This window comes from Thermobia domestica, chromosome 13 (genome assembly GCF_964235325.1).
Source record: "Thermobia domestica chromosome 13, izTheDome1.hap1.1, whole genome shotgun sequence".
Classification (NCBI taxonomy): Eukaryota; Metazoa; Arthropoda; class Insecta; order Zygentoma; family Lepismatidae; genus Thermobia; species Thermobia domestica.
The window spans coordinates 100,353,387-100,379,550 of NC_137466.1; the positions used below are offsets into that span (position 1 = coordinate 100,353,387).

At 34.1% G+C, this 26,164-nt stretch overlaps 1 protein-coding gene across 2 annotated transcripts in view; it reads left to right on the forward strand.

The window, feature by feature from the left end:
• Nucleotides 1-19,506: 19,506 nt before the first annotated feature.
• LOC145668392 (uncharacterized) overlaps nt 19,507-26,164 on the forward strand; it is a 193,239-nt gene continuing 186,581 nt past the window's right edge. For both annotated transcript variants that reach the window (XM_081736180.1, XM_081736181.1), the window contains exon 1: nt 19,507-20,527. In XM_081736180.1, coding sequence (XP_081592306.1) covers nt 20,458-20,527 — 70 coding nt within the window. In that variant the 5' untranslated portion in view covers nt 19,507-20,457. The remainder of the gene's footprint in view (nt 20,528-26,164) is intronic.

Genomic DNA, 26,164 nt, shown 5'->3' on the forward strand with positions numbered 1-26,164 from the left:
GATTAGCTTCCTACAAAAAAATTATTAAAGAGAAGGTCGGAATGACTTTAATTTAAAAGGAAGATAAATAAATAACCTAAAATTGTTAGAAGGAATAGTCACAAAAAATGAAATGAATTTTTCCAGTTTTACGGTTATGCCGGCTAGGTTAAAGGAGGTAGTGATGGTGAGAAATCAATGAAGTGGAGGAATGAAGAAAGTGAGAGGAAACGGGAGAATCCAGAGAAAACCCCCATACACGAAGTTTGTCCACTTAAAAGTTCACTTGGCGTAAGCAGGAATAAATACAAATTTTACTTTTGTTTACATTTACTAATCTATTGACGCTTGGCAAAACTGACTGACATAGGCCTAAATGCCACTTGCATTATCTTGTATTCATCTCTGAAGTAATTTCCCGTTGGTTTAGTAGCTAGCGCATGTGCCTTTGATGTACGTGATCCTGGGTTCGATTTCTGATAGGAGAACATTAAACACATTGCAGTGGTTTGAATTCCACCTCAAAGTGTAGAACTATGTCTCACTTAGCCTCGACGCTGAAAATGGAAGCTAAACTCCAATAAACAGACAAACAAAGGTAACTTCGAGCCCAGTACCCTAATACTATGGGGGGTGGCACGAAACCAATAGAAGAGTAAGTATGGTGGCCAGTTTCTTGTCCTTATAGTTCAAAATGAAATATAAAATTAAAAGTTAAGGATCTGGAATGAAGGAAATGATTAGAAGTAGGATTAAACATACCACTTATACTGGAACTGAGTCATTATCACACAATTTCCTAACCGGTGTGTTAGGTGTCCCCATGGAATATGTTACAAAACATTAAAATTTAAAAATAAGTTTTTACGCCATCTAGGTTGCTTATAAGTCTGGACCTCGTATAACACATTTTATTTAGTTATTAATACCGTGAAGCTCTTAATAATAAATTAAAAATCAATTTTCAGACAGACTGTACCAATCATCGCCTACAAACAAGGCTCAATTCTAACCTAAACTAATATACGTAAGTATGTCATTAAGTTGTGGACGTCCAGTAAAATGTCAGTCAAACAAGATGGGAAAGCAAGCTCTGAATTATGTTTTTGTTTCACAGTTATACACATGCATACGTCATTAATAACAATGGAGATTTGCACTAAAATACGGATCTAATATTTTAATTCAAAAATAAACGTAAAACATTGATATAAAATGTCCCGTAAAATTTTTTTCAAACACTTTTCAATATTTCAGGGAGATATCAGGGAGAGAATTACCATGTGAATCTTTTAAAAAAATAAAAAATAAAAAAATCACAGGTGCCCCGACAGATGATGTCAAACTTTGCCCAGCATAGATGGTGTACGATTCACAAGAAGTACTATTATTGTTCACACTAAACTGCCTCATACAATTTCTGAAACAAATTAAAGTGAAACTGCAAAGATTATAAAATTCTACCGAGTGAGGTCTGCGCCTGAATAAAAGTGTTTCCTTTTCAGGAAGGGAATGGGAATTGCCCGTAGGAAAATAACAATAAATATCTTTGTTTTCCCAATAGGATTATAGAATTCAGAATTCGAATAAAATACATTTTATGTTCGTAGCTAAAAGTTCATAGTTTAAAAAAAAGATAAAAAGACATTCTTGTTTTATAGTGTCAAAAGACTTCATTGTAAAATACATATCAAGACTTGATACTTCATTGACAATGCAAGAGGTATTCCAAATACCATGCACATCATTTATCACTATACTACTACTACTACTACTACTACTATAATAATAATAATAATAATAATAATAATAATAATAATAATAATAATAATAATAATAATAATAATAATAATAATAATAATAATAATAATAATAATAATAAAAATCAGAACTAACAACCTAGTACTTACAAACTAAAGATTTTTCTTTATGGTTGTAAAACAGGTCATGACCAGTCATATGACATTGTTCTCAGTTGGAAATATTATTCAAGTAAATATGCGTGAACTCGGAATTAATTCCCAGGTCCATAGTGCAGAAAATTGCACACAGCCGACTGTATTTATAAGCGTTTGGTAAAGCTAAGATAAAGCAATCTTTGGCTCTGGATGACTGTCCTTGTTTTGCGTTGGATCGATGAGAACAATAAGTATCTGCTCTGCAATGCGTGCTTTTCGCATATGGCTACTGTCCATATCTCTCGGAAACTGAACAAGTATTAATGTAATACTATCATCACTCACGCCACTGTTCAGAAAATTTCCCCCTGTCGTCCTGGAACAAGAGACAAGGACCAAAATTGAAATGTCTGTTGCAGTTTCACGTATCGACCCTGACAAGTGGATTGAACCGGCGACTCTATACCCTGACCATCACATAATCGCTGGACATCAGCCCTCTGGACTCTTCCCTATGGAGTTGTGATGAACGACGGGATATATTGAGAACAAATATATAGTTAGTAACTTAAAAAAAAAAAAAAAAAGCCAACTTTTTCCCCTCGAAGATTAAAACGGACGGTGACATTACTCAAAAGATGGGCAAGTCAGCCAGAATTTCATTTCGGGAAGGGACAATAACATGAAAATCTTTTAGGTTTCTGCTTTACTAACTTTCTTTATAGTCTATAGGTCTATAGGTGTATAGGTCATAACTGGGAAGCACACATACCTACATTCAATTTATCAATTGCTTTAAAAAAAACTTTTATTTCTCTTTAAAGAATAACAGACGTTTACCATAAAACACAATGAAAAGAGTTCATCTGTCCGTTCATAGAAACAATTTTCTTCGTCCGCTAGCGGCCATAACATCAATCACCTTCTGAACATTAGGTGACAAGTGGGAATGGATTGATAAGAGCACAATTTCTGTAGGCCACTCCCCACACATTCTGTTTCGGAAATAGGATTTTGATTATTTTTAATGAAGAAAATTGTCTTTCTACTGACGCAGTTGAAACAGGCAAGCAAGCTAAGATATTGAGTAGCTTGCTGATTTTTGGAAAGAGGACTGGGTTACAGACATCGAGTACATCCATAATTTAAACAGATTTATTTGGTTCATGATGCCATTTTTCACATCACACTATATTCACACTTAAGGATGGATTCTGAAGCAAAACCAGTTCAACAGTTCTCAATTTTTGCGAGATCTTTTAAGTTTTCGTTCCCTAACATATCTTGGCATTTCTAAAGAACATAACTCTTCTTTTTATCACAAAAACCTTCTTTTAAGACCCAAATTAAATCATCTAAGCATGATACAAAGACAGCTCTTCTGAAATACTCTTCCGAGGAATTGCTTGATGGATTCGATCTTTTAATTTGTTCATCCGTCATTCGAAGGTGATGAATTTCACTCTCAAGGCCTTCTTTTGCTAGTTTAGGGCAAGTTTTGAAAATATCATCAAAAGCGTTTCAGATAGTGGAAAGCTCGTACCACCTGAAAACTAGGCCCTAATCTTGTTTAAACTATCGACGCTATTAGCACACAAAATTCGCTTCTGAATACAGATATAAACAATAAGGGTTTATTACTCGCTTAGTACAGCGCGCCGCTTGTCATCCGAAAACATATTTTTGAATACCACTGAAAATGTCTTTTGATCGTATACTTAAATTCGCACCTTCAATATTACGTGTGAATTCGTGGTCTTGGATTTTATTAGTTATTGTGTTATTTACTTCCAAATATTGGATTTGCTAATAGTTAAGGAGAGGGACTGCTTAGCAAAGCCCCTCACACTGAGATCGCCCTTATGCTTAATATTTAAAACCCTTGTACTTAATATTTAAAATTCGAGTATGCACACATGTAGTTACCGTTCAAACCATTCAACAAGTACAACTTCGTCTGATACAGCTTTTTAAAAATTGAGTGCAAGGTGTTCTTAACGTGGGGTGGTTTTCTAAGCAGTCCTTCTGCTTAAACATTATCGTACCTAATATTTGGAAGTAAATAACTCAGTAACTAATAAAACTTAAAGATGAGGCATTCACATTCCACATTCAAGATTCAAAGTTAAATACATAGACCTAATAAAATTCGTCGCCCTATAGATTTCCTGTTATTACACCGAAATAGCATAAAGGAAAACAAGAGATAGATTACATATTGGAGGAAAATTCCAACTTATACTCAATGATGCTGAGTAGGTACAAGTTACTATCTTTATTCAACAGCAAATATTACAAATTTAGCGTCACCGTGATCCTCAAATAAATTAGCTGTTTCCCTGATTCATATTATTCGCCGAATTCCATCATTAACTTTATCTTCACTCGAATCATTAGCAAACTGTCTCAACCTCCTCACCATTGTTCTGTCTCGCAGGAATTCACACTTCACTCGCGGATTTTGAATTTATTCGCAGAAATTTGGCGGAGTAAATATTACTCCTGGAGCAGGAATAAAAGTGAGGGGGAACGCATAAGGACATCGTCCCGTCACTTCCAGAAAATATCTGTGACGTCCCCCACATTTAAAAATACAATGAACAAAGGTAGGCACGGGGAATGGCTTGACGTTATGCGTCCCCCTACCTTTTCAGTTCCACTTTTACCCCTGTCCTGGAGTAATCGATTTACTTGGAGTAATCGCGCCAAGAAACACAACTGTATCCTACTCCTAATTAAGAACCTATTTACTCTAACAGCTTAATCTAGTTTGGAGAAACTCGTCCTATGGGTGTTAAATTTCACTCTACTATCGTAATACTAAAGGTGAGAGTGGATTTGATTAGAACTATTATTTTGTATTGTGTTTCAATTCTTTTCTCTTTCCTCTTTTGTTCCTGACCAAAATTTCTGGGGGGGGACATGCCTCCCCTTGGTTACGTCCCCGTCCTGATGACGATGACAAATGATTAACCTTTGGAACGGTGGCAATGTTCGATTCATTGACTTCCGCGAGTAGCTACAAACGCCCCTTTCATAGATCCACTGCTGAGAAGCGAAGTTGCTTTAGTTTGTAATTCTACTATAACGGAAACTTTTTTCATACTAAGGCAGAAATGTAGCACAGTGTATTACTCGAAATCAAATATAGCTTAGATGTATTTTGCAGGGAACAAGGAACAGGCATACGACTTCGTCCTAACTTCCAACTTTTCGCGTTATATATATATATATATATATATATATATATATATATATATATATATATATATATATATATATATGAATTTTGCTTTTATTTTATCATAATTGTAAATATATAAATTTCTTTCTGGTAAAATCTGGTATTAGAAAGACTCATCCTTACAATAAACCAATAATGTTTATACACTCAGTTACACAATCCAATATGACGAATTATTGTAAGATCAAGCGTCAATCCCGGAATTATCTTACGTAAATTTTGTTCAATTTTGAATATTGATTCAAAATTTTACCTGCACATATTGAGCCAAATTTATTCACAGCCAGACTGACAAGATAATTCTTTTTATTTTATTTATTGTTTAATAAGATTTCTTAGCTCTGATTGTTAGGTTTTTGTCTGTAATGGAGGAAATCAAATGAAATGTGTGTATTGATCTCATATAATATAGCCTCGGTGCTGAAGACATTAAATTAGAAACAATCAATAATAAAGTACTGTATAAGTTAGAGAAATTTATCAATACTTAAAACTTAAATTTTAGGATAATTAGTAGTTTTATATATGCAACGTTCGGGTTAGTATTTTTTGTAGTAACAGAAATAGCTTTAAAATATATTTCTGCAATAGTTTTTACATGTAGTGTAACTGTGGTTTCTAGATATAATGTAGTCAGTGTGTTTTCTGAAAACTATACCCCTCAGGAACTATTATAATGAAACATACAGAATAATGAGTTGCTTTGTTAGTATATTTTAATTGGATGGCGCAAAGAAAAAAAGTATTCCTTCCAGGTAACCTAAGATACATTTGCTAGCTTCTTTGCTGGGATGTGCTCGTTAGAAGTTTTCATCGAGTTGATACTCTGTTTTTCAGACTGGCTTCTTTGCACAAATATCTTACATAACTAACATGACTCTAGCCCGAAAGAGAGGAATGGTGCATTATAACGTTGCAGTATCAGAAATATCAGTAAATATTCAGATTTTGGAGGACTTTACAATGGTAATAACTAGGGGTAAAAGTGAGGGAGAACGTGGGGGGGATGCCGTCCTCTCACCTCCAAAAATATGTACGGCGTCTCTCCAATTCCTAAAAAAAATCAATGGGCGAAAATAGGTAAGGGGACGGCATGATGTCATGCCACTACCTACCGTCCCCCACCTTTTCAGACACACTTTTATCCCTGGTAATAACACAACTGACAGTGAGAGTGATTAATGTACATTCAAAGTACTCCAATATCGAATTCTATGATCGTGATATGTCGTGTTTCGAATAAATTGGAACTAAACCAGAAGGAATTGAAATTTTGACTTTTATCAAAATGATTTTATTTCGAAATAGTGATTAGATAAGTATCACATCATGTACATGGTTTTCAATACACATACATATAATGCCGTTTTTCAAGTTGACATCACAAACAGGAGATATGAAAAACATTGATAAAGATTGCTACAGTGCTGTGCCGTGCAAAATCAGCGCCCGAGACGAGAGTATACGACGGCGTCCCTGTACATATGAGTGAGGTCGACAGACCAGTCGCGAAGCGCCACCATGTTGGCACGAAGCGTAAGAAAATTTTCAAAAATAAACCCGGCTTTTCCTTGATTTTGAGCACTTTTTATTACTTTTTTCTTTCCATTTTATACAAGTGCAAATGCATTTTTCTAACATGAGTAACATTATAGGATCACTTCGTAGAACAGGAAGAGGATTTAGGTATATATGATACTAGTTTGTACTTATATGTTGACAAAACTAGTTAAATTAATACCTTTATGTCAGACCACAAGTAAGTCCATTGTTAATGCATTTTTTCTTCTTACTTCAGCGCCCGAGGTCGTTGCCCCACCACCACCACGGGACGGAACTGGATTGCTATACTGCTTAAAATGACCTAGGTCCTACGTGTCGGAAATTTATATACCACAAGTTCTTGGCGTTACATAATTTTAAGCTGCGTAATAAATTTTACCAATGTTTATTGCATTTCCGGAAGGGTTGAGATATCATATTGCCGAAAACTATCTATGTGATTTGGTATGATACTTACCTAAGCAACCTTTCGAAATAAAAGCTTTTTTGAAAAAATCAATCTCTTGTAACTCAGTTCTTATACATCATAGCATGATGATAGTATTCAACAATAAATTCCTTTAAATGTATATACATTACCACGTTCATCTCGGTTGCGTTATTACAATTGTAGAGTCCTCCAAAAATTGGTTGTTTACCGATATTTCTGATATTGTAATATAATACGAAATATATTTTCTTTCGAGAATAGTTTAGACTTCGAAACTCTTGATTTATCAAGTAGTTTACTAGCTGTTATCACTAGTTGCGACAGAGTAACTATTTATAGAAATTGTTTCCCATTGCAAATAGCACAAGTTTATACTCAATCTTAACGGTATGTGATGTAATATATTTTGACCTACAAATAAGCATAACGTTTCGTGGAAAAAAATGTGGAATATATCCGGCATATAATAGGATATACATAGCCTTGGTTGAATATTCACATTGCGACAGTAGACGAATTTCACGTAATTTTAAAATAATTGAAGTGATGACGTATCACCTAAATTAAATGATCAAATGAGTTAAATGTATGTCTTACAATGATTTTTAGTTAATTTTATAAACATGTAAAAATTGATTGGAAATATTAAAACGAACCTGTATTTGTTATCCTTCGTGGTCACGTGCTTTCTGTGTGGTGGTTTCGGGTTCGATTCCCGTGGAAGTGGCTTACTTGTCTCGGATACAAATTCGAATGGTTCGGATCTCCCTTTAAACAGTAGCTTCCGACTCGTATAGCTTCGTTCCTAAACTGTTTCTAAACTGTAACTCCAGCTAACGAACTTGTAATGTATTCAGTTAAAGAGAATGAAAAATATTGAAAATACTAGCATCAATTACCCGCTTCGCTGGGTTAAATTAAAATAATAATAATAATAATAATAATAATAATAATAATAATAATAATAATAATAATAATAATAATAATAATAATAATAATAATAATAATAATATGGTCCGTTAGTCAGTCACTTTTTACTACTATTAAGCGTTCTCTGATATCGATCATTTTCGATCATTTTTATATTTCTCTCCCGTTCTTCTCCTCCATATTGCGTGCCTGAATTTAGATTTAAATGGCATCGGAAGTATCACTGTTCTCACAGCAACGCCAAAAACGATAGATTCGGCACTAATATCGCCATTTTCGTTCACTTCTATACATGTCTTGTTCCTTCCCCTTCCCCAACTTGCGATGCTGAATTTGGATTTAAACGGAATCGGACGTGTCACTGTTCATCTCAGTGACCTCGAAAACTATGGATTTAACACTGATATTGGTCATTTTTGATCATTTTTATGTATCTCCCCCTCTCCCTCCTCCAAGTTTCAAGGCTGATTTTGGACGTAAACGGGATTGGAAGTGTCACTGTTCAACTCAGCAAGCCAGAAAACTATTAATTCGACACTAATATTGGACATTTTTGATCATTTTTGTATCTCCCCTCCCCTATCCAAGTTGCGAGTCTGAATTTGGAAGTAAACCGGATCGGAAGTGTCACTGTTCAACTCAGCAACCCCGAAAAATATGAATTCGACACTGCACTGTAAAAAATCGTCGTGTTATTTCAACGACATGCCTATGTGTTAACACAATTGTGTTAAAATACAACACAAACAGATAGTTAGAACAACTCACGCTCCATTTGGAGTTGTGTGTCATATTCTGGTAGTTGAAATGACACACAGCATGTATGTTAAATTAACACAAGTGTAGAATCTTCGGTGTTGTTTTCTGCGTGATTGCCAACTATGTTGGGCATCTAATTATAAAGGCTTACGTACTGAAGCTACAGACAAACATAGTAGAAATAAATACTTAAACAAATCTAAGTATTCGGAAAATTTCAATGTGCAAACCGCGCGATGTGTTCTCAATTGTTTTACATAATGTTTCTGAAGAAATATATCAACAGCGAGAAACAACACCGTATTACTGTGTCAATTCTACACTGCAGTAGTACTCACCAATCAACATCAGGGACTGTGTTTCAAAAATGGCGGAAAACAAGTAGAAACACGATTAAGAGGCAAAAATACTATAAGGTTATAGGTAAGAGTTTCTTATCATTCTTGAACAAGATGTTGGTGAAGGTTGTGTTTCGCATCATCAAGAAATACTTCACAATAAATGTAGGGGAGGACGACAAAAGAGTTTATGAAGATTTTCGAAACAAAGTGCTCTGTCTGTAGTGTACTATTCATATTTTAAAATTAGAACGTAAGCATGCACAGAACAAGCTTTTCCAACACAGAAAAATGGTTATATCAACACCGCACACGGAGTTATTTCAACACATAAATAGGTGTCGTAGTAAGACAGAAGTGGAGTCGAATTAACACCGAAAACGGTGTTAATCTGGTGATCTGAGCTTGAATTTTAACACAGGGAGTGTCGAATTAACACCAAACGGTTTTACTTATACGGCTTTGACCTTGAATTATGAGACAGATTGTGTGTTGAAATAATAAGAAAATAATGTTGAAATAACACAGGGACTGTGTTATATTGATACTTGACATGTTGTAATATTAACACAAAATAATTAACACACTACACACTGTTACATTTTCGTGTTGGTGCAACACCGACACAAATAACATTCAATGCCTTTCCCCACACTACTGACCCCGACATGGTGTCGAATCAACACCGAAAATACTAACACAGATCCGAATTTAACACCGGTTGTGTGTTAAAAACGTAACACACCCCCTGTGTTAAACGTCAACACCGTGGGATCTGTGTTGAATTAACACCGCATAGTGGTAGTCACGATGGAACTACTGCCCTGTGTTAAAATTGAGTTGAATTAACAAAACCATTTTTTACTGTGTAATATTGGTCATTTCCCTTCATTTCTATATAACTCCTTTCTCCCCCTCCTCCAAGTTGCTGAGCTGAATTTGGATTTAAACGGGATCGGATGTGTCACTGTTCATCTCAATGACCCCGAAAACTACACAGTAAAAATAATTGTGTCAATTCAACTCAAATTTAACACATGGCAGTGGTTCCAGCCTGATTATCACTATGTGGTGTTAATTCAACACAGATCCCGCGGTGTTAGCGTTTAGCACAGGCGGTGTGTTACGTTTTTAACACACAACCGGTGTTGAGCGGTGTTAAATTCGAATCTGTGTTAGTATTTAAGGTGTTGATTCGACACCATGTCAGGGTCGGTAGTGTGGGGAAAAGTGTTGAATGTTACTTGTGTCGGTGTTGCACCAACACGAAGAAAGTAACACAGTGTGTAGTGTGTTAATTATTTCGTGTTAATATTACACCATGTCAAGTATTAATATAACATAGTCCCTGTGTTATTTCAACATTATTTTCTTGTTATTTCAACACACAATTTGTCTCGTAATTCAAGGTCAAAGTCGTATAAGTAACACTGTTTTGGTGTTAAATCAACACTCTCTGTATTAAAATTCAAGGTCAGACCACCAGATTAAAACTGTTTTTGGTGTTAGTTCGACTTCAGTTATGTGTTACTACGACACCTATTTCGGTGTTGAAATAACTTCTTGTGCGGTGTTGATGAAACCGTTATTTTGTGTTGTAAAAGCTCGTGGTGTGCATGCTTACGATTATCGAAAATTCTACTTTTAAAATAAGAATAGCAAACTACAGAACACTTCATTTAGAAAATCTTCATAAACTTTTTTGTCGTTCTCCCCAACACTTATTGTGAAGTATTTCTTGATTGTTCGAAACACAACCTTCACCAACAACTTGTTCAAGAATGATAGGAAACTCTTATCTATATCCTTATAGTGTGTTTGCCTCTTAATCGTGTTTGTACTGGTTTTCCGCCATGTTTGAAACAGTGCTGGTGTTGACTTGTGAGCTCTAGTGAAGTGTAGAAGTGACACAGTAATACGGTGTTGTTTCTCGCTGTTGACATATTTATTCAGAAACATTATGTAAAGCAATTGAGAACACATCGTGCAATTTGCAGGTTGAAATTTGAAAATAACTGGATTTGTTTAAGTATTGCTTTCTACTCTCTTTGACTGTAGCTTCAGACATAAGTCTTTATAATTAGATGGCCAGCATATTTGGCAATCACAGAAAACAACACCGCAGAAAACAACACCGAAGATTCTACACTTGTGTTAATTTAACACGCAGGCTGTGTGTTAATTTCAACTACCAGCATTTGACATACAACTCCAAATGGACAGTGAGTTGTTCTAACCTTCTGTTGATGTTATATTTTAACACAATTGTGTTAACACATAGGCATGTCGTTAAAATAACACGACGATTTTTTAGAGTGTATGAATACGACACTAATATCGGCCAGTTTCGATAGTTTTTAATGTCTCTCCCCCTCTCCTCTTCCTCCTCTAAGTTGCACCGTCAAAGGGATATAATAAACTAGACCCAAACCTCATCTATGTTGAAAATTTGATCGAAATCGGTCGGGTGTTTCAAGAGTTATTAAGTTTTATTTATTTTTGTATCTCTCCCCCTCTCCTAAGTTGCACCGTCAAAGTTATATGATAAAAATCATCTCAGGTCCGAACCTCATTTACGTTGAAAATTTGATTGAGATTGGTCGGGTGGTTCAAAAGTAATGAAGTCACAGAGATAGTCACTTTCATTTTTTTTTTTTACATTTATCTCTCCCTCTCCCTCCCGTACGTTGTACCGTTAAACTAAAACGACAAAATCGTCCTAGGCCCGAACCTCATCCATGTTGAAAATTTGATTGAGATCGGTCTGGTGGCTCAAGAGTTATTAACTCACGTACATAGTCGCTTTTATTTTTATTTACATTGATTTTTGCATACCTCCCCTTCTCTCCCTCCCCTACGTTGCTCCTTCAAAGTGAAATGGTAAAAAGCATCCCAGAAACGAACTTCATCTATGTTGAATATTTGATAGAGATTGGTCATTTTGTTCAAGAGTTATTAAGTTTTATTTATTTTTTATATCTCTCCCTTCTCCCCTCTCTAAGTTATACTATCAAAATGAATAGATAAAAACACTCCCAGGTTCGACCCTTATCAATGTTGAAATTTTGATCGGTTCAAGAGACTAGGAGTCACAAACATAGTCACTTTTAGTTATATAATATAGATAAGAAGTAAATAATATGATCTTTCTTTATATAACACAGTAGTCCAAAAATCTAGAATAGATGTTGTAAGTGGATTGTGTATAAATATGTAGATCAGACAAACACCGAAATAATCATTGTGAGTGGGGCATAGTTTTTAGTCATTTGATTCAGTTGATCGCTATCTTGGATCCAAGTCCATTTTTTTAAAAATGGGATTTAGGTCATGAGATGTTTATTTATTTAAAGAAGAAGAATACAAGAGGCTACTGCCCAATTACAGTAATCTGGATTACAATAATAATATTCGTGATATTATCTAACTAATACAACAAAGTAACGCAATATTATAAAGGCTATTAATGTACGGCATTAGTACATAAGATATACATACATACATACATACATATATATATATATATATATATATATATATATATATATATATATATATATATATATATATATATACAAGATAATGATTATAATATAATCTATCTAAACATAATTTATCAAGTTGTATATTTAATTTGTTCTCATTGTCATTAAGAATATCTATTGTCGATGAAAAGTAGTGAATTCTGTTGTAGAAAGCACACATCCGCTATATAGGAGACTTCTTTAAAGATATTTATTTTACTTTTATTGCAAAAGAAGAGAACGTTATTTCGATCTCACTTATTTGAATGAAAACTGAGCCTCATCCCTAAAAACGGTAAAGTAAATTGTGTCATTGTATAAATTCGTTTTGAGAAACTTTACTTAGCTAATGCTATCCTTCGTAGTCCTGTCTGCCGAGGTTCTCTGAGTGAGTCCGAAATAAACGAATCTGACTTTTTAAATTTATTTTCGGCTCATTTGGGGAATGGGCGGATAGGGGCGTTACACAGCGTTAGTGGCAAATCATTTCAAAAAGTGTCCATATTTGGGGCTATGGAGAAGACACAGCTTTTGATCAGGATCCTGTGGTAGTCAATTCAAATCAATTCTTTCACCGTATTGCATGCGTTGTAAGAAAGAACTTAAGGACTGCTTGCGAAAGAAATGATCTCATTTTCCCCAAACTTTGTTCGATAGTGCGCAAGGGAATAAAGTCGAAGATCACGTACGTCGTTGACAAAATGTGCGAACTAAACGATACTTTGCCTGATCACCTCAGATAAATTCTCGATTGTGGCGATCTTTTACGTCCAGTATATTGGCCCATCCCTGCTACTTGTGATGCAAGTTGCAATACGTACCTTGATTACATATATAAAAAGACATTACTGAACCAATGAAGTCGTTGTTTTCAATGAATATGAAGAACCAAGTACAAAATGTGTTTTACATCTCTTGGGAGATCAGGTACTAAGCTAGAATGAGAGGATTGAACGTCGTGTCTGCTCCAGAAGAACAAGTCTTGTCAAACACTGCAAATATATCAAGTTTCATTAGACTTATTAGATCAACACATCTGTCTGTTGTTCATGGTCTAAGCAATGCGGATACATTGATTGAGCGAACAAAGAGCCGCAGTCATAGTAAATAAGAATGTGACCTTTCAGTTCTCGTGGCTGCCTTGACACCACCCAAAGACACTATACACATGCTAGTGTCTGGGATTTTCACCACTGAAATGAAGAACTGTAGCAGCAGCAAACTGCGCAATGATAGACAACATGAAGATTTTTTTGTTGTGTATCCATGTTATGATGGTCTGTGATACAATATCCGCATTCCACAGTAAGGGACACATTTCCAACCTCAGTAAGTTACAGAAGGACTGAGTTGCAGACAGTTGTCAGCAACTTCAATGAAGTAGAAGCAACGCAGGAACAGTATGTAAGAAAATTTCTCATTAAATTTCTGTTTTTTTAAACAATAAGGTGGTAAAATTTATTTAGTTGTATTAATTAATTTAAACGTATTATCTTTTATTTTTGCAGAAGAAACGTTACTTTGAAATTATATGGCGGAAAAATAATATATGAACTCGACAAAATGAGATTTAAGAAATATATGCAAACAACTGCGAGAAAAACATTGAATTAGATTATGAACCTAACAGGCTTCCCTCCAAATTCAGCTACAGATCGAGACATAATCTTCGAGTATATGAAAAGTAATATAATTTTGTAAAATGCAGACCTTTGTACCAGTACAAAAGTGAGACATTTTAAAAAGCATCTCTGATGTTTATATATACTATAATATTTAACCTATTTATATTACATTAGCTGAAATGTCCGTTCTTCTTACGGGGACAATAGATTTATGAGAAATATTTGTATCCCCTTCCTCCTTAGAATATTTATGTCAATGAAAATATAATGATAAAAATACAAAAGATACTCTACTATTGACATAAATATTAAAATATCCTACCCAAACAGAATTCGTCTTTAATCAAATTGATATAATGAAAATACTCTGCTTGAAATGGATACTATCTTCCAAAAACCATTTCAAACAGGTCAGACATTTTTCGATCCGAAAAACTATAAATTCGTCAAAAATCTGTCATTTTTACAGTTTATTTTTCATCTTCTCCACTGCACCTTGTGCAAATGAGGATGAACTTGGACTTAAACGACATTGGGTACATCACTATTAATTCCAGCGACTCCAACAACTAATGTAGGTCATTTTAATTTTTTTTTTACATGTCACAATTTCATCTTTTCCAAGATCCTAATGGGGGTTGAACTTGAACTCAAATGGCATCTGAATTGTCACTTTTTATCTAAGCGACCCGGAAAACTATGAGTTCGACACTAATATCGGTCGTCTTTTTTTTAAATTTATGTCTGACCCTCCCAAATTCCCCTAGGGGTGCTCAGTGTGTCTTGTTCCCCTGGGGGATGAACTTGGAGTTAAATAGCATCAAGACTATCACCCGTTGGCAGGGGTGCCCACAAGGGGGGGGCTATGACGCAAACTGCGTCATTGAAATATTTGGGGGGGGTAAAAATCTATATAAATATGTTTGAGAGTGTGTAAAAATTAATCGAAAAGTTTTTTTTTCATGGAAGAACACCTACGGATAGACAATTGAGGGGGGTGCGTCATTGACATGAGGGGGGGGGGGGAACCACTGCCCGCTGGCAATTTGAAAACTAATGACCCGAAACTAATATCGGTCGTTTTCGATACTTTTACAGGTTACCATTTCACACACCCTGTACTGTACGAATCGGATTTAAACGGCATCGGGAATGTCACTATTTATCTGAGCGACCCTGAAAACTATGGATTCGACACTAATATTAGTCGTGTTTTATCATTTCATATGTCTCCCTCCTCTCTCTAGGAGTGCTAGCGGGTCTTATCCCAACTGAGAGCTGACATTGAAATTAAAGTGCACCAAAACTGTCACCAATCAACTTAGAGGTCCCGAAAATTATGAATTCGACACTAATATCGGTCATTTTCAATTATTTTTACGTCATCGCCCTGCCCCTCCTACCACAGAAGTACTGAATGTGGATTTAAACTGCATCAAAAGTGTCACTGTTAATCTCAGCAATCTCGAAAAGTACGGATTCGATACTCATGTCAGTAGTTTTTGACCATTTTTATATGACACCCCTTCTACTCCTCTAGGTGTGTCAGAAGTCTTACCTTCATTGGGGCTGAAATTAGACTTAAAGGGAATCGAAAGTGTTAGCAATCACCTCATGGACCCCGAAACTACACACACACACACACACACACATATATATATATATATATATATATATATATATATATATATATATATATATATATATATATATATACCGTTTAAAATGATACATTAGTGCATTTACCGTATTTCTGTATTTAATAAAATTTGCAATCTGCTTGTTGTCGTTTTCCAGAAAGTATATTATGTGCACGTGTGCAAGGTATTCGTGATTGCACTTGTGCTTCAATCTTTTGCGAGCCTTGGAACACTGCAGACGTCCTTATGATGCACTCAGAAGAACACATCGTTCATTGCGTCTATGTTACTCAGATAAAGTAGAAATGTATTATAAATTTCCGAAGAACTTACAATAAATGTTCAGCAACATGAGAGAAAATTCAGAATTTCTTCTTTTCACCAGAATTTACGTATCTTTTAAAATTTGTATTGCTAAGGAAGTTAATAATTAGGTAGAAAATTGTTCGTTTCTAACTTGTGTCACTGATAAGTTGGTAGAGATGTCAAACGATCGTCAGAAAATAGTTACTAAATGATAAGAGTATATATAATATTTATAAAATTGTATTGATTAAGACAATGAATACTACAATCAACATTTATATTAGAAGTTTATTATTATTATTTTAAGAAAAGAAAACTATAGAATAATTTGTAATCTTAGAATCTGTAATTTCTTAATCTTGAAAACTTGAAGAATGATCTGCTGGAAATAAATAAATAGTAGCGCGGTAAGACCTATTACTTAATCCCACGTTACGTAAGATCTATATGTTATCGTGATATTTAATGAAACCATTAGTGTTTTGAAAATTACTGCATAAGTTTAAAACTCTTTGTTCTTATAGAAACATTAACATTCTTATTAATCCTGGGAATCTACAAGATAATATGTAATCAAAGATCATACAATTGTATTTTAAAAGGACTAATAGTAAACTTTGAAAGGTTCTTCATCTTCTTCGTCTTCTTTTTAAATCATCAAAGTTGTACCCGTGGAAATAGAATGTTGGGGATTATAATCCATTCGAAATATTTAACTAAATACTGGTTATACTTACATATTAGTCACTGTAATTAAGTTTCTAGCTGAACCTGCGCTGTCTACTCAGGGCATCATTCTGATATGACCATGAATCTCCTTCCCACTTTCTCACTATATCTGTCCCTATCCCTTTAAACACAAAGTAAAGGGCAAGACGACTTACAAAGGGAGAAAAAAATATAAACGTCCGTATATAGACATTGGGGTGAGTTTGTGGCAAACTTGGAGAAGTAACAGATGACGTCAAATAAAGTTTTCCCCCTTATAAATCCATATCCGTCCAAGTATGCCTCATTGCTTCTCTTGAAGTCTGAGATTTCCAGCATGCAATACGTTTTGCCCATTCAGGTTCAAGGAAATCGCCTGCAATGTCCGTCAACCCGTTATACGTAGCTTCCGTACTGGTTGCCTAACACAACGATACGAACATTAGCTTACCCTAGTGACAATGTTAATCTTATGGGCTCTCTCAAGATTTGATTGATTGATTTTAACGTCCATTTCAGCAGCGAGGCTATATGACACGTGGACCTACTGATTAATGTGTAATCCGAACCACATGAACTCTGCCGGGAATCGAACCCGGGTCTCCGACGCCAAAGGCGCTTATACTAACCGCTTAGCCATGAATGCATAACATGTTGAATAGAACAATATCAGCATTTAAAAAAAAAATTAATGAGAACTGGAAGGGCCTACATAAAATTTGAAACAGTCTAGTAAAAACAGCACGTTTCTAGAGGTTATAGTTTTCGAGATCTCAGTGTCGAAAAAAAAAAATTGGCCACAAACATACCGTCGCATAATAACAAGAGGGACGTAACTCCATTTTTACAGGCGAGAGAACAAAAATATCATTTTCTTAGAAAGATGTGTTTTTAATAAGATGTTAATTGAGCTACATTACAACAGATGATCGACAAGGTGAACAGATGACATTACGTTCCATTTACACCAAATGGGGCTTTCAAAATTATGTCCAAACATGGCGAAAACGAGAACCGTATTTTTGGTGTTACATTCCTCTAGTTCTCATGCGACGACATAAACAGAATTGACCACAAACATATTAACCTTGCATTTTATTATATAGATAATTAGAATATTTTTTTTGCATAATTAGGATATTCTTGTTCCCCATCCCTTTCTCCTATTCTTGTTCTTTTTTTTTCGTTATTAAAACGAGCACGACGAAGATTTGAAGTACAAATATGTGTTATATCATATACTTTTAATGGAAGACTAGATATTTTTTTAAAAAGCAAAAAGAAGTAGATGTAATTGTAAAGCATGTATGGGTAAAATAAGGAAATACATTGAAATCTACGAGGTGAAACATATAATTGCATTTTAAAAAAATAATAATACAACGTCTACTATATGCATTAACAAAAAGTATAGTTTTTTTTTTTTAAAGCTATTTAGTTTTCTTATAGTTATTACCCATCTCGCCTTTTGTGTTGGAGACATTTCCATTTCATGTAATTGTCCTCAATTTAAATCATCGTGAAACCGTAAATCCTAGGTCTTATATAGCCTTGGTACAGAAATGGGACCTTAGACTCCAACAGATGGTTTAGATAGTGGCACCTTTTCGTTTGAAAAAATAAAATGAAACTTTAAATTTACCTTTCCACGGTAATACTATTTCAGCCAAGGGACACGAATAATTAAAAAAGTTAATAATTATAAAATAATTGTTGGAATGAGAATGTGGGAGGAAACAGGAAACCCCATAAAACCCCATGAACACAATGTTGTGTTCACCATAAACTCGCATGACCTGGGATCAAACTAGAGACCCCTCGCACCTGAGGTAGGAGGTCTACCACTGAGTCACCATGCTCCCTGCTTTCAATTGTCAAGCGGGTAAATTAATGCATCGCCATAATTTTAATGAGTTTTCAGGGCATACTTTCTAGCAGTAATTATTTCACGAGTGGCTCAACGTGGGTTACCAATATTTTCGCAATACTACATCATTCTCCGTGCATTGAAAGTATTTTTTCGGGAGACTTCTGAAATATTTTGTGATTTCTGGGGATGTTCTTTATTGTGGAATTCGACAGGTAACGCAGTATGTAACTATATTATAGGTGCAAGCAGACTATTGGATGAAGAAAAAAAATAGGATGATTACTTAATTAAGTATAATATTTCTTCTAATTAGGATAAGCTAAGAAAGTACATAGATGTTCAAGTATTTTGTATTCACAATTCCCTTAAATCTTCCTAGGGATATATCGTATTGTGTTTATTCCTTTGTGTGAGTTTTAGAGCGTCGTTTCTTAAAAAAGACATTAAAATCATACTCGGAAAAATTTATTGAATTAAATACTTTGTATTTATATTGAATACCTAGGCAATGCCCCTAAATTTTATTATAGAAAAGAATAATATATAATAACAACGTTTGAGCTTTTGCTAAATCCCACTCCGGCAAGAATTGCAACCAATGGGAAGAAACTGGCTGGTGACGTCATGTCTGGACGGCTTGCTTGTGCTGCCTCTATCTATGGTTGCGGTGCGCGACCAACGAAACGAAACGACGAGAGGGAAAAGAGCAGACGAACAGGTGTTGTTGTTATAGCAACAGTTGAGAAGCAGGTTCGTCTGCTGTGGCTGTTGTGTACGATAGTGGATGAAGGTGGTGGTATTGTAGTGTCTGTGTTAAAAACGAAGCGTGTATATAATTATAGTGGTTACGTCTTCTAACATTGAAAAACTATATAAGCAATCGGAAAGAACAATCCCAGAAGCGTGTTGTTTGCAGCCCAGTTAGAAAAGCGATTATTTTAATTAATTTTAAAAAAAATAATAATTTAGTGTTCTACTGAAGCGTCTATTGACATACATAGCTATATATTTAATAAATTCTATGTGGTGACATGTTGCCTTGTTACTTCAGTGTATAAAATACAACAGCTCCAAACCAAGGAAGAGAGTAAAACAACCCACCCAGCGCCTGTTTCTGGTACATAATATAATAACAGGACGGACAACTTTGGCTAAGTGTGAAAGTGATTTGAATGCTCGGAGGCAAAACATAAACCCAATAGAGGAAGTGTTTTCTCTTTCTGAACGTATAGCATACCGTTTTCAGTGGAAAATATTGAAAATAATACATAAAATAAAATCATATAAAATTAACAATAATTTCTTTTGGGTGTGCTTTGTTTATTTGTGAAATTTCTTGTGGGGATGTGGGGGGTACTATACATCCAATCTCCGATGACAGTAACTATTTAAACTTAAATATCCTATCCCTCAAAAAAATCTAATTGACAGTGTGATTTTTGAAGTTAAAAATTGCGGTGACAGTAGGGGGTGTTCGTTACTATTTATTTTGTTTTTAGTGTTGTGATTGTATATTTATTTGATATTAATATTACAAGAAATCTTCGGACACCTCGCTTAGAATGGTTTGAAGATATTATTCGAACGTCGATTATAGTTTAGTTTTTCAACATTCTTTTTTCTTCTAAGCAAAATTTTTGGATATGAATTCTTACGTGGCTTTTTTGTGTGCTGCTGTGCTTCTAACCTTGCTTCCAAGCAGTTATCAACAAGGTAAGTGCGAGAAATTTCGCTTTTAATATGCTAAACATGGATATATTATGATTTTTGTGCTCTACTAAGTTTCTTTCTTTTTTTATGTTTTTAAACACACGTGACTGAAAGGAGTAATTATTTCTGGTGATACTAAATTATTTCTAAGGTGTCTCGAAAGCAAGAGCGAAGCGGCGTCTATGCAGACAGAGAGTAAAACGACAGTAATTAACTACTTTTATTTTTTTGTGAGCTTGCGTGCTTTTAAAGAAAACATTAATAATGTGGGTTTATTTCCCTTTTGTATGTGATTTATCAAGCTTCATCAAGGATCATCATCATTACTGGTAGTTATTTGCAGCAAAGTTAACATGTGTTGCAATTTTGGTATAAAGAATATCATCTTTAATGTTATTCATCAACTATATTCTTGCCTTCCCTCTTTTACCTTATACTATATTTTCTATTAAATTTTTAAAGCCATATTTTCACCTCAATGTTTCAAAAATAGATTATGTACTTTTTAAAGGGTCATTCCCTGTCATTACTGTCTTATTCACTGAACAGCATTAGACAAGTTGAGACATAAGAATTGCGGTTATACTGTTAAGAATAAACGAAGTTAGGATTACCGAATTTTCACTTCAGGATTATTCTGAGATATTTTGAGGTCTATGGATAAGAATTTGGAATATTTGATCAGTATTTGGAGTTTAACGTTTCTTTTTCAGTACTAAAACTCCAAAAGACGTGGATACACAATGTGGAATTGACATTATATATATATATATATATATATATATATATATATATATATATATATATATATATATATATATTTCCAACAGGAATCGAACTATGGTTTACCGCAACACAGATGAGGAGGCTAAACATTGATTCTCCCTAATATAAGTCTAATGCCCCCGCAAAGAAGTCAATATTGAGGACCACGGTAGCTCAGTGGTAGAGTGCTCACATCTGTCGCGTTGGACCTGATTTGATCTTAATTCTCGCCAAATGGGTTTGTGGACAAATTCTATATAAGTGAGTTTTTCTCGGGTTTATCTCGTTTTTTGCAACATCTTTTGATTCCACCATTTCGTCCATTATCGTCATAACCGTGACCCTTAGTATAATCATGGGATTTTAAACTTAAAAAGTCAATAAAAAAATTAATCGTAAGTCGTAGCTGCAAACTTTCAGAATTTCATTAATTTGTGTAAGCTTTATACTTTGTATGTTGCATAACCTATAGCCATTGGAAGATTTGATGTTGATACAAACTAATTTATCTAGGATTCAATTAATTCAAACATATTCTAGCATAGGTGTATATACAAAAATAAATATAAAAAGGGGGACCGTAATAGTCAGTAAACGAGCATCTTATATATATATATATATATATATATATATATATATATATATATGTGTGTGTGTGTGTGTGTGTGTGTGTGTGTGTGTGCGATAGTTTTAATTAAACCATCGTATATCAAATTTATCGAATTTTTATTGAATAACTTATTTGTATGCCCGAAAGTTGCACAGAAATATCAAACAATATACGATATAACTAATAAAATAACTGATTTTCCTTAATATTTTTAACCTGATAAATGTAATTCTAACAGAAGCTAAGCAAAAGGGGAAATAGGAATTACAAAATGCTTAAAAGAGGAAAATCACTCCCGTACTCTTCCGCATATGCATGCTATATTCAGGAAACTCCGAGAAAATCTTAATTAAAATAACTGAATCCGGAAATTACTTTCGATCTTCTGCATAAAGGATTGATGACCATAACATTTCTCCACATTGAATCTTGTGGGGTACGTTGAAACCTATTATTTCGCTTTTTTCCTCTCTATTCAGTTAAGTTTAAACCTGATTCACTATCAGCTTCTCATTTATGACACTTGTGAAGATTTGTCATTTATTCAAAAGTTATTTTGTTACTAAAATATTTAAGAACAGAGGGATTAATGCCATTTCTTATTCATTTTAATCAATCTTTAGGATAATGATTATCCAACTGATTCTTTGTAATCCGAGTTTGTAGTATATCTTCAAATGATCTTTGTTCCTACAACGACTTGGTTGTTGTGTCTACAATTCTGGTTCAATGGAATTCCTAAGACATGGCAAACTACATTTTTTTCAAAGCTTGTTTGGTCCAGCTATACTTCAAAACATGTCCAAAAATATTTTTCGCTTTTGCAGAAAGTCCAGTCATCTTCGTCCTTGAAAGGTAGATTTCTTTTTTCGTTCATTCAGGTAAACACGGACAGTTCCCATCAATGACAACAATAACGGTTTTTCACTTTTTGTTAGAGACCACACGTGTCTTATACAAAAACAAAATGTGTAGTGTACTGCAGGTAGGGAATTTCGAGAAATGAAAAACTTAGTTCCGGAGCGAATACAGAATAGAGAACGATTCTTTTTTTTTGTATGTTATAGACCTGTTTTCTTTTTTTTCTTCTTTCTTTTTTCCTCTTCAAATTCTATGTCTATTTAGTTTTTTTTTAAGTATATCAGGACAGAATAATTTAAAGTATGCACACTTATAATTTCATTAATACATATATAATATAATATATAGTATTTGAGCTGCAAAAGTGCTTCATTTCAATCTTTAATACATTTATCTGTTTTATCTTGAGACAATTGAATATGATTTTCGTGATATTATCCAAGTCAGTGTGATACTAGAGGTTAAAGAAAAATAAGATCACTGTGTATAATCTTTAATTTACATAAATACTTGGAATTTCCCTTTGGATCCCTTTACGTTTTATATTGATAGGACCAAATTAACTATATGGACAGGATATTCGTAATCTATTTTGATTTCCCATCAGTTTAGTTTTACTCTATTATGTAGTAATATGCTACTCCTTTAAGGTTTAGCGTGTTTAATAGTTTTTAATAGTTTTTAATTAGAAGTCAGTATACACAAAGTATATTAAACGTTTAACAAAATTATTTTCCTTCTTGCTTGATTTTTTAACGTGAGTCTAATTAATGGCCATTAGGACTTGTAATAGGTATTGCTCAAACACAGGCTTGCTTCCTCGTTCAGTTAGGAAGGACCTCCACCCAATTAATTTGCTTTCCTAATCAAAGAGTAAAGTAAACATATGAAAAGAATTACATCAAACAAAGAGAACTTCTCTATCAAAGACTGCAAATTTTACATCTTTTTCTGCTGTGAATATTGTAAATATTTGAAAGGATGCTTTCTAGAAAATATTAAAAAAAAAAAAAAAAAAAAAAAATTAAGACCGCTAGCTTAATAAAGTTCAAACTTTATCTTACATTTTTCGGATCAGCATCCAAGTGTTTATATTATTTCTTCGAAAATACATACTAACAGGTGTAAAGTTGTTTCAATAGGCACTTTCGTATCTTCATAATGTCAAATTATTGATATTATTATTATCATCAGCCACTTTTCTCTAGAGCTAAAGCTGCTGGTACGCTTGTGTTTATATCTTGATAAAGAACATATTTTCATATCCACCGTTTATATGCAATACGTGCTAAGTGGATTTAATGCAAGTATCACCAAATCGAGATATGATTTTTTTTTTTTTAAGTTTACTAGGAGCGTCAAATGTTAATTTCCTTAAAATATTTTTAGATGACGTTCATATCTCAGAAAAAATAATATAACGTACCGTTGCAAACTGCTACAAAGGAATTATTATTATTATTATTATTATTATTATTATTATTATTATTATTATTATTATTATTATTATTATTATTATTATTTTCATTCTAAATTTCGTTTTATAGATCATTCGGAAGTTACTGTTTATCTCCTGATATGAAAGTTTGAAATTTAAAACATGTGACCAAGCATGCAGTCATTAGGGTTTTGAGATGTTCTTAAATTCCGTTAGGGAATTCTTATATGTTTACAACTCATAACGAAGTTCCTTACTAAGCGGGCATTAATCTATCTCTCATTCTTCTTCTTCTTTTTCTTTTTTTGTGTAAAATAATCTCAAAGCAGCTGTTTCTTGAAATACATATGAATAAATTATTTGCCTCAATGTTGGCAGTATAAGCTTAAGTATTTCAATAAATTTTGATGTACAGTATCTTCCTCTGGTAGGATATTGAAACTAAAAAAAGAAAGAAAGATTGTGACATAGGAAGAGAAGAATAAGAGGAGTAATTGCCCTCCTGGTAATGCAATGCTACTTGTTTTCCTTATCTAGAAGGCAAATATAATACACATTTACAATCAAGGTTCGTCAGGAAAGATAATAAACACTCTGGACTATTGGGTGACTTTCCTTTCCTATTTAAAACTTTATTTTGGCACACCTGAATATACTACCAGAAAAATAACAAAAGTCCATATGAAAAAAGCCTAAGTTTTGTAGAGATATCAAGTTCAAGCTACGTAATCTTGTTTCTGGAATAAAATTGCTGTATTCTAAATTCTGATCACATATAAAGATTGGCATAATTAAGTTCGTGTGAGTCTTCACCCTTAATTTGTTACTCCTACAAAACAAGATATTTCGTAATAGGAACTCGTGTCCGCGGTGGCTCAGTGGTAGAGTGTTCGCTTCTGGTGCATGGGGACCTGGTTCGATTCCAAATCGTGCCAAGTGAACCTTGTGTTGGAGAAAAACCGTGTGCTTGGGCTTCCTCGGGGTTTTCCTGTTTCCTCCCACTTTCTTCATTCCACCATTTCATTCATGTCTCATCATCAGTTCATCACCATCTCCTTTAACCTACACGGCATAACCGCGGGATGTAAAACTGAAAGATTTTCAAATAGGAACTTCCTTATAGCGTCCAAAACTGGGCGTTAACTTTCTTGGAATATTTCTCTTTGTATCCACACAGTTAATTATTCCGTCATGATTTATTTGGGTTTACCCGTGCCCGTCTACTTCAAATTATAAGTTTAACCTAAGAATTTCATGTTTTTATTGTTATTATTACAAGTAATATGTGTGTGTCACTGTAGGAGTACGTGTGTCACTATTAGGAGTATTGTATCATCGTTAAGAGAAGATAAAAAGCCAAAGATACCATTTGTACTTGACAGTGTATTTCACATATATAGTACATAAATAAGTACTGTATTTTAGCAGAACGAAATCACCAAATAATTGCTGGCAACGAACGATATGTTTTTGAGCGATATGAAAATTCATTTTTCTCAAATTTCTCGAAAACTACGCATGAGGATTTGTATTTATTTATATCATTTTATTGAGCCTAATAAAATCTATTGATTAGCATATGTGTAATCTTTGGGCGAGGGACGTAACATGTGGGGGACAGGGGGTAACTGCCCCCCAAGGGAAGCTCCTCGCCATTTGAGGTTGAGTCCACTTTAAGACAAAATTTTCTTACTCCATATACGAATACGAACATGAAATTATAAGTGAAGCATCACAGGTTCACTACATTACATAAACAAAACAGCACACAAAAACTAAATAAAACAAAAATGAGCCGTGGGTCCATTTCAGTAAAAACATGTCTACTATTAGGGGCCCTAAAAAGAATATTTACTCGTTATGACTTTAAGATTTGTCAATATTGTTCCTTTAATTGATTTGTCATGTATGGAACGGGCTCAGGGACGTGCGGGAGGGTCCACAGGCTTCGGGGGGCCACAAAGAG